Here is an 11,492-nt window from a genome sequence, read left to right on the forward strand (position 1 = left end):
AATTATAGATATATACAAATAATACTCAATATTACTATCTCACCTACTCTACTCTAGTATTTTTCTTTTCTCATATTGTTAATCACTAAGTAAGAATTAAATCCATAATCATCATTCCGTATGGATACGATCTATACTCATCACTAACTAAATATTCTTAAGTACGGTTAAATATATTTTTATTGAATAATCTCAATTACCAAAGACGAATTAAAACCCCTAAAATTAAGATTATCACTATGTGTAGGCATTTCAATAAGGTGACACACATATAAGGGCACAACATACCATCTAAATGTCATATTGTGGCCCATAAGAGCCCAATAAGATTTATTTCATACTTGCATTTAGTAACAGCTTTTTACCCTTAATTATATGCATCATGTGCATAACGTTATATCATGTTTCAGTATATTTGGTGCCTAGTTCTGGTATTTTCACAACTACCATGCCATTGATAAGGTCAAATAAGGGTAGTATTTGCATGCATTCTTCATCTTAAATATCTTGAAAGACTTCAACAGTGCCAAAAATTCTCATTTTACATAATAATTAGTTCAGGTCTTAAACTTTTTCCAATGATTTAAAAGCTAATTTTTTTTACTCTATTGAGGTTTCCATCAATGCTCTGACATATATTTTACTATTTACATAGTTTGGGATTTTTGTTTACAGGATTTCAGGGATATTTCTAAACCCCACTAGACTCAATGAGTCAAGTGGGATATGAATCTAAGAATTTCCCTAGTATGTTGGCTTTTCAGATCAAAGGTTGACTTTCAATGGTCATAAAATTACTAAGTTTTATGAGGAGGTCAAGACATGAGTCTTAAGGCTTGGGACAAAGTTTTAGATCAAAAGGAGCTATGAAGAAAAAGATGCATGCTAATCAGTGGAGCTGACTCAACCAATAGGCCTGTTGCGAAGGAGCTTGAAGAAAACCTTCTAGAAGGTATTTGGAGGCTTTGAGGATGTTCAAGACACCTGAGGAGGACTACGGATGACAAGTCCTGTTTGAGGGAGATCCCAGGGTTGGATCCAGCCCAGGATTCATGAGGTGGAACCCATCCATCCATACATCTATCCATTCCAGCTCAAATCCAAGGGCGAGGGATGATTCGTAACTAACTCTAACTAACTTATTATTTCCCCTCCAAATTCAACCTGGAGGGAAGGAATACGATTGGTTGGGGTCTGATCACCTGGATTGAGGCCTCAAGAACTCAACCTAGACATTCATCCATGATCCAACCACCAAGAACGACTGAAAAAAACACATGTGACCCTATAAAAAGGCCCCCCTCACCCTCCTTGAGGGCATCCAAGAATCGAGTATTTTTTTGTTCCATTTTCTCCATCTGTTGATCTTGTTACTAGATCCACCTTCATCCTGAAGGTGCAAGGAGTTTTTTGGGAGCGTCCTGGATCTTGAAGCTAGTTGGTGGAGAGCTGAAGAGATCACCTTGGGCCCCTTGGGTGTGACAAAACAGGTTCCTCCTTAAGCGAATAGCCAACTTCCTAAGCTTTCCAACGCCTACTCACACTTGTCAAAACGACTTCTGGAACTCCAGATATTGTTGTTTTGGTTCACAACATGTGAGAGTACCTCCACCGGCGCAACCAACGTCAGAGCGTTGAAGCACATTGCACATTTTGAGCACTTCCGCGTGCACAATCAGCAGCAGAGCGCCCAAGGCCTGCGTGCACCTCTCTCTCCTCACCCAATTGTGGGGAATCATTAACGATTCTGACAATTCTCTCTCATCCAGTTCAACAACTTTGAACTGGATAAGTCCTTTACAACCATATTAAATTCAAAAATATTTCTCTCTCTTTGGGCGATAAAAAATCCCAAAAACCCATTCTCTGTCGAGGCTCTTAACTGAAATTTTTCCATACCTAGTAAAAATAGTATTCATCTCTTTTCTCTGAAAATAAACCCTCTTAACAAATAAAAATGGTATCAAAGAGACGTCTAAAATTCTAGAACTTAAAATACAGATTGAGATTCATCCTACTTAGCTACCTAGCTCCTTGTGGAATCGACCCTTACTAATTACCACTAGTAAAGTAATAAATTTGTCGATTAGATCCTTGCTGACCTCACAAATGACCTAGTTAGAGATATTCTCATCATCAACATTGAACCCCTAGTGTGGACTAATCACCATTCCACTAACTACTATTTTTAACATTAATTGAAGGAAAATTTTATATTTTATTCATGTACAAAATTTCTCAAGTTCAACCCATTTGAAATCAACCACATTTATTGATTTTAGTCATTTCAGGACTTAAGTGGATGAACATGGAGGCGAGAGATGAAGGCGAAGATTAGAAGCATCACATTGTCATAGTTTTGATTTTTCAAGTCAAATTAGTGATTTTTGTAAACTATTCCTTTTCTGTCTTATTATTTATTTCAGATGGTATGAGTTTAAAGAAGACGATATTTATAATCCAATGGAGAAAATTGCATTAAAAATGCCTTTTATACCCTTCTAGAAATATAATTATTTCCATAGGAGATTTTGATGTCTTGTACACATACACATGGAATCATGTGAGCTACTGGATGAGGTTCTGATGGTCAAGCCACTATGGACTCCACGACGTGTAGGACGTGGCCTCTCCCCTGATGGCATCATCTAGGCCATCCAAGTTTATTCAAAATAATGGATGGCTAAGAACTCCGACGTTCACATGAGTTTGTTCTTCTCTCTTCTCAAGAAAGATGCTTCAGAAATCCTTGACCAACCCAACATGTAATCATCTTTCTTTGGTCAAGAATAGAGTGATTTGACTTGTTGACTTGGTGCCCCTCGTCTTGGTGCAAAAATCGAGTTACTCCATCAAAAAAAGAGGTGATCAGCGATCTTTGAACTTGATCGAAGGCCTAATTTTTGTGTCTGTAAAATTGGAAAGATGTAATATTTATTTCCTTGAATTAAGAATGAGGTCAAATTACAATTAGATTAGAAAAAATGAGATTATGATGTGTTTGTAGTAACTTAGATTACATTTTTCTGAGTCGTTACCCAACCTAATCCCAAATCTGCAACGGTAAGATGTCTTTGAATCCTCTTTCCATTGAAATGTAAAAATATTGATTCTTTTCAGAGATGACTTCTAAATCTTGTTTTGACTACCATACCATCATGCGAGTCTCAAATTTTGGGCTCCATTTCACAATACCCGAACCTCTGGCTGTCATCATTTTTATATCTTTGGAATCCTCAGTTCATCTCCTATAACTCGTTCATCCCTTTTTCACATCAATTGGTCAGTCAATTTCTCAAATTTTACCGAATACAATTAATGGGTCATTTTCAATGCCTTGCCTTTAAAAACTGATATTATTTTTATCTCATCTCAATAGGTGTCAAATTTAGTCACCAATAACAAAACAAATATTATTATTATTATTATTATTATTATTATTATTATTAACAAAACAAATATTATCTTGGTGTTTACATGGATGTATTATTGTTAGCAGAGGTTGTCTTTGAAACATGCTAATGAAAAATCTATTATTAACGTATAAAACCAGTACCACAATTTTATTAACCATGTGTCCGATACATGCAGGCAAACACTTATTTAGTGTAGGATATAATCATATACAATATTATATCAACTAAAATGGTGATAACTATAAGAAAATTTAAACACCAATTTCAAAATTATCCAATTCATGCCAGAATATGCAAATACAAATACTACAGGGTTGAATTCAATTTAAGATGAGAATTTCTTGAATCTATAAATAAAATTAATATGAAATTCAACAATAATAGCAACTAATGAACACTTTAAGGGTGCACATGACAAATGCATATAAAAATATTTTACTTTATTTTGGGCCTTATAAACCTCTCTTATGACTTGGGTAGTGCTCTATTCCTGTTGAGCCATCAGCTCAACTGTAGCCTATTGTTGCTGCCATTAGCCTCATGATCACTTTCAGTGATCACTCACCCCAAAAAGAGACAACTCTTCCCATTATTCACACATCAGATAAATAACAGTCGCTTTAAGCGACCACTCACCTGATCATTCCAATTGTGTAAGTTTGATTGTGTTTGAGCAGTTACTTAAAGCAACTGCTCACACCTCCCTTTTTCTTTTGATCTGATAACCACACCAGCAGACACCTCGCACCCTCTTTCACTGTGAAAGAGGGTTTCCTTATCTGATGTGATCTGATAATCACATCCTTCTCATGTAACTCAGTGGCAAATTTCACCAGTCTTTAATCAGTCTTCTCTAAGGATCTTCTCTGATCTATCTTTCTTCTTCGCAACATTGAGAAGAACTCACTCCCCAAGAGTCATTGCCCCCAAGAGAAAAGTCAAAGCACCTTGTTCCACTCCATAAGATGATTACATTATTGACCCAAAAATGACAAAGTGAGACATAATCATTATAAAGTAAGATTCTATCAAGAATGCTCTGATACCAATTGATAGAAATTAAACTGCGTACCGGAATCCATCTTCCAAGATGGATGTGATTGGATCTTCCAAATCTCAGCAGTAGTACTTGTTCGTCTGTTTCAGATGCGAGACTTGAGTATCTCAAGTACTACTTGACACATGGACCACACCCACTATGTATGTACTGAAATAGGGCTTGTCATATTACAAAAACACCCATTACTGTCCAACAAGTAACTCAATTATGAATAATGCCTTAATTCCAATCCTTATAAAATCACAGTAGATGGGATTTCAAAACTAGTCAAATCCATATTTGTACAGTGATGTGTTTGCTCACATATGACATCTAGTCATCAAAAAGCTTCTTTAAGCATTACCAAAACATATATAATATAGACAGATTTATTTCTCTACGATGAAGACAAAAAAAAAGCATGAACCATTTGGAGGGATGAAGGTAAGAATGAGTCAACGGCTATGCCTAATCAATTTCTTTGACGTTCTGAAGTTTCAGCATGATTCAACAATATCAAACACCATTCTTCAAAACATTAAATTGCAGTAGAATCAAGTTAAGGGTACTTTCAACAGCCGAAAAGAGCAATTCATTCACTTGCCTACCTATTATTCAACAAGAATCTCAAGGATCGGAGAGAGGACAGAAGAGCTCATTTGGAAATAGTTATCCCTACAAATCTGCAACATCTGGCTTTAATGTAGAACCCAGCAAACGTGCGGCTTCAATTAAAACCACGTGAGTTTGTTCGGTGGAAATTGGAAAAGAAAGTTTCGGAGATTAGCCACAACATCAACTTCTTCATATGGATAAATAGACACCAAAAGGTTATGCATTATTCGTGCATGCTTACTCTTCATGCAGTTCAACTATTGCCCGTTTCATGCTTAATGATCTACTATGTTAGAGTCTCCTAATTTATTTTTATCTTATTACTGTGCTAATGGGCCACGTATTATGAGTGGCCCATTTATTCTCTTTAATATGGGTGGGGTTTTATGTTTTATGGCTTTTAAGCCAGCTTATCTTGCTCAATAGCGTTTTTGGCGAAAACAATGGCCATCAACAATTCAAGATAGAGAACAGCAGGACAAATAGATCAAGATCTAGAAAAAAATTCTTAAGTATTATACGTCCATGCTTACCCTCCGTGCAAACCTACCAATTCTCATTGTTTCATTTTATCAAATAAATATACAAAAAAATAATCAAGAGGGTTAATGCTTATTTTCAACATCCAATTCATGCAATCTTACCAACATCCAGTTCATGCTTATTGTTCAACCCTCTACTATCAAATATAGAAAAATTCAAAGGGTTGAGCAATATTCATGCAAACATACCATCGTCCGGTTCCTTATTATTGATCCGTGGAAGCTAACCCTCCGTGCAAATCTACCAATTCTCATTGTTTAGTTTTATCAAATAAATATAAAAAAAATAATCAAGAGGGTTAATGCTTATTTTCAACATCTAATTCATGCAATCTTACCAACATCCAGTTCATGCTTATTTTTCAATCCTCTACTATCAAATATAGAAAAAATCAAAGGGTTGAACAATATTCATGCAAACATACCATCGTCCGGTTCCTGATTATTGATCCGTGGAAGCTAACCCTTCATGTAAAGTCACCATCGTCTCTTTCCTGCAGATAAAAGCACTCTTTCTCGGGGTGCGTTCCAACTTCAGCACCAGCCCATTCAATAAGCATTCTTCCAACGCTGCTCTTGTCTTGGCCGTATGATAGTGAATCTTCATAGAAATCTGAGCACGCGTAATCTTCCACCAGATATCCACATAAACTTTCCGGGAGAAACTGTTCATGTGATTCCTTATTGTACAGTGTTAAGGGCCAGTTATGGTATTGATCTTTCCCCGGGCTTTCACTTGCTGAAGGAATTTCTTCCATGTTCTTCGTCTCATCCCATATCAGATGAGAAGCATGACAATTTCTCAAATGATCCGATTCCATTAACATTGCATGATCAGAGACAGGTTCTTCATATGGATTTGATGCTTCCATAGTCTCAGAAAAATTGAACTGCAACGCGGTCTCAGAGATTGGGTCAGGATAGGCCATGAGAAAAGAAGAATATATGTGATTTTTAGGGAAGAACTGTTCTTCCTTGGGTTCCACAAAAAGGGAAGTATCATAGGCATACTCCCACCCGTTGTTCCCATTTCGGTATCCTTCATAGATCGGTCTGTTCATGGTTTCTGAGATCTCGTACTGCTCAACTGGAGAGAATCTGCCATTAGGATTGGTAAATTGTCGAAAATTTATTTTCTTCTGGACTTCGCCAATCTGTAAAGCCACCCTAAAGTCAGGATTTCTCATAATTGGCTCTTAGACAGATAAAATATTATATGAGCTCTGGAATGAGTATTAAAATTGATACAGTGATGTACATTTTCTGCGCTTATTTTTTTAGGAAAATAAATATTTCATTAACTACATTAAAACATACAAGGCGCAACAAAAAGTAGGGTTGGAGGACGATGACGAACTCACCATCGCTATTGTCATTCATCCAAGGATGGCAATAACGATTTGTTATCTCCAGCCTGGAAGCGGAGACGAGAGGGAAAAGGTCATATTTAGGGAAGTAAAATAAAAATATATAGTATATTAATTATTCTCATTTATCTGCAGCTAAGATGACGATGATGAGTCGTCATCGCCAGCCCTAGCCACATATGAATGATGAGTTGTCATCGTCATTTTCATCCTAATCCTGGCTTAGGCGAATGACACAGAAAATGACTCCTCATCGTCATCCTAAATGTTGAACTCTAACAGAGATTCATTACATATGACATATGTCCAAAACATTGATGATTATGCATATTGAACAATATATATTTTTAAAGTTGATTTAGGAAGCGTTCTACAATGTATCCGGAAAATAGAGAAACTTACAGTTTCGAACTTCCTGTCAGTTCCTAGACGTCGCATGAGTAGTTCAATAAAATCACGACTGAGGACAGATTTTAGAGCCCTATTAGTAACCAAAAAACCATGCTCTGGTACATCGTGTCAATTGTAGAGAGCACTAACCTTTTTGACTTTATCTCACTTTCTTCGAGGAAGAAAACAGAGGCAGCAAGTTTTCCCAAATTTTGCCTCTTTGCAGAGAAATTTTCTCCATTCAAAAATTGCGGCTCTGTATGTTTAATGAAAGTAAAATAACTTTCAATGATGTCTAGTTTTGAGGGACGGAAAAGGTATAAACATACAACAGTCTAGGTAGGTTTCGATAAAGAAGAGTTGTGATTTTCAAAATATTACGGACATAATAAGTGACGAGAGAAGTGATTTTCGTCGTCTTTTTAAAACATAGCTACAAGGCTAAGGACGAGAGAAGACAGATATTTAGAAAGAAAATTACCAACGACACCTAACCCCGACTATTGAAATGGCTTCATAACAGACATCTCCATATTAAAAAAGCATCAACTAGCACCAATTAGTGAGAGGAAGAATTGTCGTAAAAGTACGTCCAGATATCTTCCATGAAATCCAAAAACAAGGAAAAAAAACTTTTACAGAACTGTTGGAATTTTCAAGATATAAGCTCAAAGGGGGAATAATAGTTGACCTTTTGACAAAAAGAAACCTCACCTTTCACTGAATGATGCCTGATTATTGAGAACGGGGCCAATTCTTTTGTGGTTTCCCCACTTAGTCCCATTTTGACATTCATTTCTGCTTCAACAGATAGCAAATTTGTCGTACCTGAAAATTATTTCACCCATATGTTAACACCCCTAGAATTCTCCATGGCACAAAGTAATCACGTGGAGAAAGAAACAAAGAACGGTGTAGAGTAGAGGAAACAATGACCAACCCTCCTTGCTGCTGCTTGATCCATTCTCACGTTGGACTAGATTGTGAGGAAGAGACCCATGACCAGTCTCTTGAATCAAGCTTAGAAAATATTTGTACTCCAAAGTTTTGGGACAACTACCTACGTAATACAGCATATCACTTTCAGGAAACAAAGGCGTGAATATAAGATCAAAGAGAACATACCTCTTTCCTCAGTAGAAGTAACAGCAGAATGTCTTTGATCCCAACCAGGATAATAGGTGCCATCCTCGCTGAAATTTACTTTTCTTTTCCGTTTCATACCTGTCCAATGATGATCCACTGGATTGAGATAGAGAGTGGATATTATAACAGTGTATCAAAAGCTTCGAGAAAGATTAACGGCGCACGTTATGATAACGTTATAGATCCAAGACTCAATGAACGAATAAAGAATCGATCAGATTATTTCGTCTTGGTTTAGGAGATTTTCTTCTTGAAACAAGTTAATATCCAAAGTATATCCTCGAACACGGTCAACTTAAATGCTGCAGTGAGCTCTCTGGGAGGCATTCTTCCAATAAGTTAAGACTAAGATCAGAAGCCTCAGGACAACTAGAAAGGAGATTTAAATTGTTGAGAGTATCTATATGTTGTTAACGACTGAGAATTAGATTCTGTTCATGACGAATTAAGCACGTACTCTCAAGACGAATTATTCACCAGCCCCGGCCGTGGAAGATCGGTCGAAAATCAGATGATAAAAGCATGATTTTATCCAGAGACTGACTGTCATCGGTCTTTTATCTGAGCCGGACTTGCTTCGTTCTCAACGCGTCCCAGCCTGCAGAAAAGGCAAGGACAGTAGCTCGGGCACTTCTTCACCTGGAGCACGCGATGAACTTTTAAACGGATTTTCAGTAAGAAAGTTTGAATACTGCCTCGAACCTCAGATAAGCTGCTTCCTCCGCTCGGAAATGTAAGCAGCTTCCGCAATTTCCGCGATCAAGCGATGAATTTCTAAGCGAATTGTCAGCAAAAAAATGTATATCCACCGCCCCCAACCTCAGATAACCTACTTCCTCTGCTTGTAGGAGCGAGCGGCTTCCGCGATTTCCTCGAGGAAGCGGTGTAATTATAAACGAATTTTCAGTAAAAAGAATGTACATCCACCGCCTCGAACCTCAGATAAGCTGCTTCCTCCGATCGGAAATGTACGCGGCTTCCGCAATTCCCTCGATCAAGCGATGTAATTCTAAACGAATTTTCAGTAAAAAGAATGTACATCCACCGCCTCGAACCTCAGATAAGCTGCTTCCTCCGATCGGCTCGATCAAGCGGTGTAATTCTAAACGAATTTTCAGTAAAAAGAATGTACATCTACCGTCTTGAACCTCAGATAAGCTGTTTGCTCCGTTCGGAAATGTAAGCGGCTTCCGCAATTCCCCCTATCAAGCGGTGGAATTCTAAACGAATTTTCAGTAAAAAAATGAATCTCCACCGCCTCGAACCTCAGATAAGCTGCTTCCTACGCTCGGAAATGTAACCGGCTTCCGCAATTTCCTCGATCAAGCGATGAATTTCTAAACAAACTTCCAGTAATAAACCGTTGATCCACCACCTCAAAACTCAGAGAAGGCGCTCAACGAGAGAAAAAAAGCATCCCTTAACTCGAAAAATGGAAGATCAAACGCAAAGAAACGAAGACGAATCCAAAATCAAGAGACATCACTCACCGTAGTCCTCGATCGGGAGAATCCTCCGGAAGAAGCTTCGCGAAACTTCCTTCTATTTAAACATCCAGAATTGGCGGGAAACTTGACTCCCCCCTCCATTTAAGCCTACTATATTAATGGGCCGTTTTCCCGGCCCAGGCCCATTTATTACACTGTCCTCCTTCTACACCCTTCTCTTCCGCGGCTTATCGTGTTATATACGAGGCGGAGAACAATCAAAGAAGAAGAAGAAGAGAAAGAAGAAGCTCGCCATGGCGGCCTTGTTCGTGGCATCCTCCTCCGGAGCAAGGCTAGGGCAACCCTTGCATAGGCCATCGCTAGTTCTTCTCCAAGAACAGCGTCAATCTATGCGAAGATCGCTCATCGTTTCCTCCTCTAGAAGTTTTTCCACCAAGATTAGGGCTTCCGCCAAGATTTCCGCTCCGGTAGCTCCTTCTTCCTCCGGATTCGTCGGATTCTTGTCTGATTCTACCCGCACGGTGGCTTCCCTTGCGGCTCTGGCCATGGCGATGTCGAAGATTTTGGTGAATTCTATCAAGTCCTTGGCGGAGAAGGTCGTCGCGCCTCCGTCTGCGGATGATTTGGCCAAGCTTCGGGAGATGAAAGGGAATTTGGCGTGCTCTCTGGGGCCTCTTTTCTTTGCCGCGCTCCGTGATCGGCCGCGCGGGGATTTGAACACTCCTTTGACTGTGGTTGCTGCGGGTTTAGCCAGATGGCTGGAAATTTACAGTGGGGTTCTCATGATCAGAGTTCTTCTCAGTTGGTTCCCGAATATCCCTTGGCATCGGCAGCCTCTTTCCGCCATTAGAGACCTCTGCGATCCGTATTTGAACCTGTTCCGCAACATCATTCCTCCGATATTCGATGCTCTGGACGTCAGCCCGTTGCTTGCTTTTGCGGTGTTGGGAACGCTGAGCTCGATTTTGAACAGCAGCAAGGGAGGCTATTGAGATTGACGAAGAACAACAAGAAGAAGGTCGTCGATTTTTTGCTGGAGAAATGATAGATGTCTATGATAGATTTTTTGGGTTGATTTATGGTTTTTGTACTTCTGTTCTGCATCGTTTTGACGTTGTTCTTAGTATTTATCATAGTTTCTGTTAATTTTCATATTGAGATTGCATCCCTACGGCATCCGCCACGAACTCTGTGGATTTGAGTTAAATAAGAACATCAGTCGATCTTCCGTTGTGACTTTGCCTGTCCATTAATGATTTTTTTTTTGTTAAATTATTCAGTTTGCTAAGAGATATAACTTTGCTGACGAATAAGCATTTTATATTGGAGAGACTACCAAAGGTCCTTGCTTGGTATCATACATGAAAAACTATAGTATCATTGCAATTACTTATTTTAGCATAGTGATAGATGTTTGATATTAACCAGAAATTAATGAGTCAAGGCCATGGGGCTATTAAAATCAGGTGCTAGAGAAATTGCTAACCCATTGCATAAAAATTGAATCTGTTTTTCTTGGGAGACAGTGT

General features: G+C 38.5%; 2 protein-coding genes across 2 annotated transcripts; one reads left to right on the forward strand and one right to left on the reverse strand.

Moving 5' to 3' along the window:
* Nucleotides 1–5,797: 5,797 nt before the first annotated feature.
* Nucleotides 5,798–10,051, reverse strand: LOC144710231 (uncharacterized). The gene is made up of 7 exons (XM_078583940.1): nucleotides 10,006–10,051; nucleotides 8,495–8,593; nucleotides 8,310–8,429; nucleotides 8,084–8,197; nucleotides 7,520–7,625; nucleotides 7,382–7,439; nucleotides 5,798–6,766 (listed from the first exon to the last, which is right to left on the reverse strand). The coding sequence occupies exons 2-7, from the start codon at nucleotides 8,589–8,591 to the stop codon at nucleotides 6,080–6,082; spliced, it is 1,182 nt and encodes a 393-aa protein (XP_078440066.1). The 5' UTR covers nucleotides 8,592–8,593; nucleotides 10,006–10,051; the 3' UTR covers nucleotides 5,798–6,079.
* A 55-nt stretch (nucleotides 10,052–10,106) lies between these two features.
* On the forward strand, nucleotides 10,107–11,115 carry LOC144710233 (ylmG homolog protein 1-2, chloroplastic-like). The gene has a single exon (XM_078583941.1). The coding sequence runs from the start codon at nucleotides 10,122–10,124 to the stop codon at nucleotides 10,953–10,955; it is 834 nt and encodes a 277-aa protein (XP_078440067.1). The 5' UTR covers nucleotides 10,107–10,121; the 3' UTR covers nucleotides 10,956–11,115.
* The last annotated feature ends 377 nt before the right edge of the window (nucleotides 11,116–11,492 follow it).

Source organism: Wolffia australiana, chromosome 12, assembly GCF_029677425.1.
Source record: "Wolffia australiana isolate 7733 chromosome 12, ASM2967742v1".
Lineage (NCBI taxonomy): Eukaryota > Viridiplantae > Streptophyta > Magnoliopsida > Alismatales > Araceae > Wolffia > Wolffia australiana.

Coding starts and splice junctions, on each gene's coding strand:
- LOC144710231 (XM_078583940.1), bottom strand. CDS start 8,591: ATGAAACGGAAAAGAAAAGTAAATTTCAGCGAGGATGGCACCTATTAT. Junction 8,198..8,309: donor ATCAAGCAGCAGCAAGGAGG/GTTGGTCATTGT, acceptor AATAATTTTCAG/GTACGACAAATTTGCTATCT. Junction 6,767..7,381: donor CTGACAGGAAGTTCGAAACT/GTAAGTTTCTCT, acceptor GTGGCTTTACAG/ATTGGCGAAGTCCAGAAGAA.
- LOC144710233 (XM_078583941.1), top strand. CDS start 10,122: ATGGGCCGTTTTCCCGGCCCAGGCCCATTTATTACACTGTCCTCCTTC.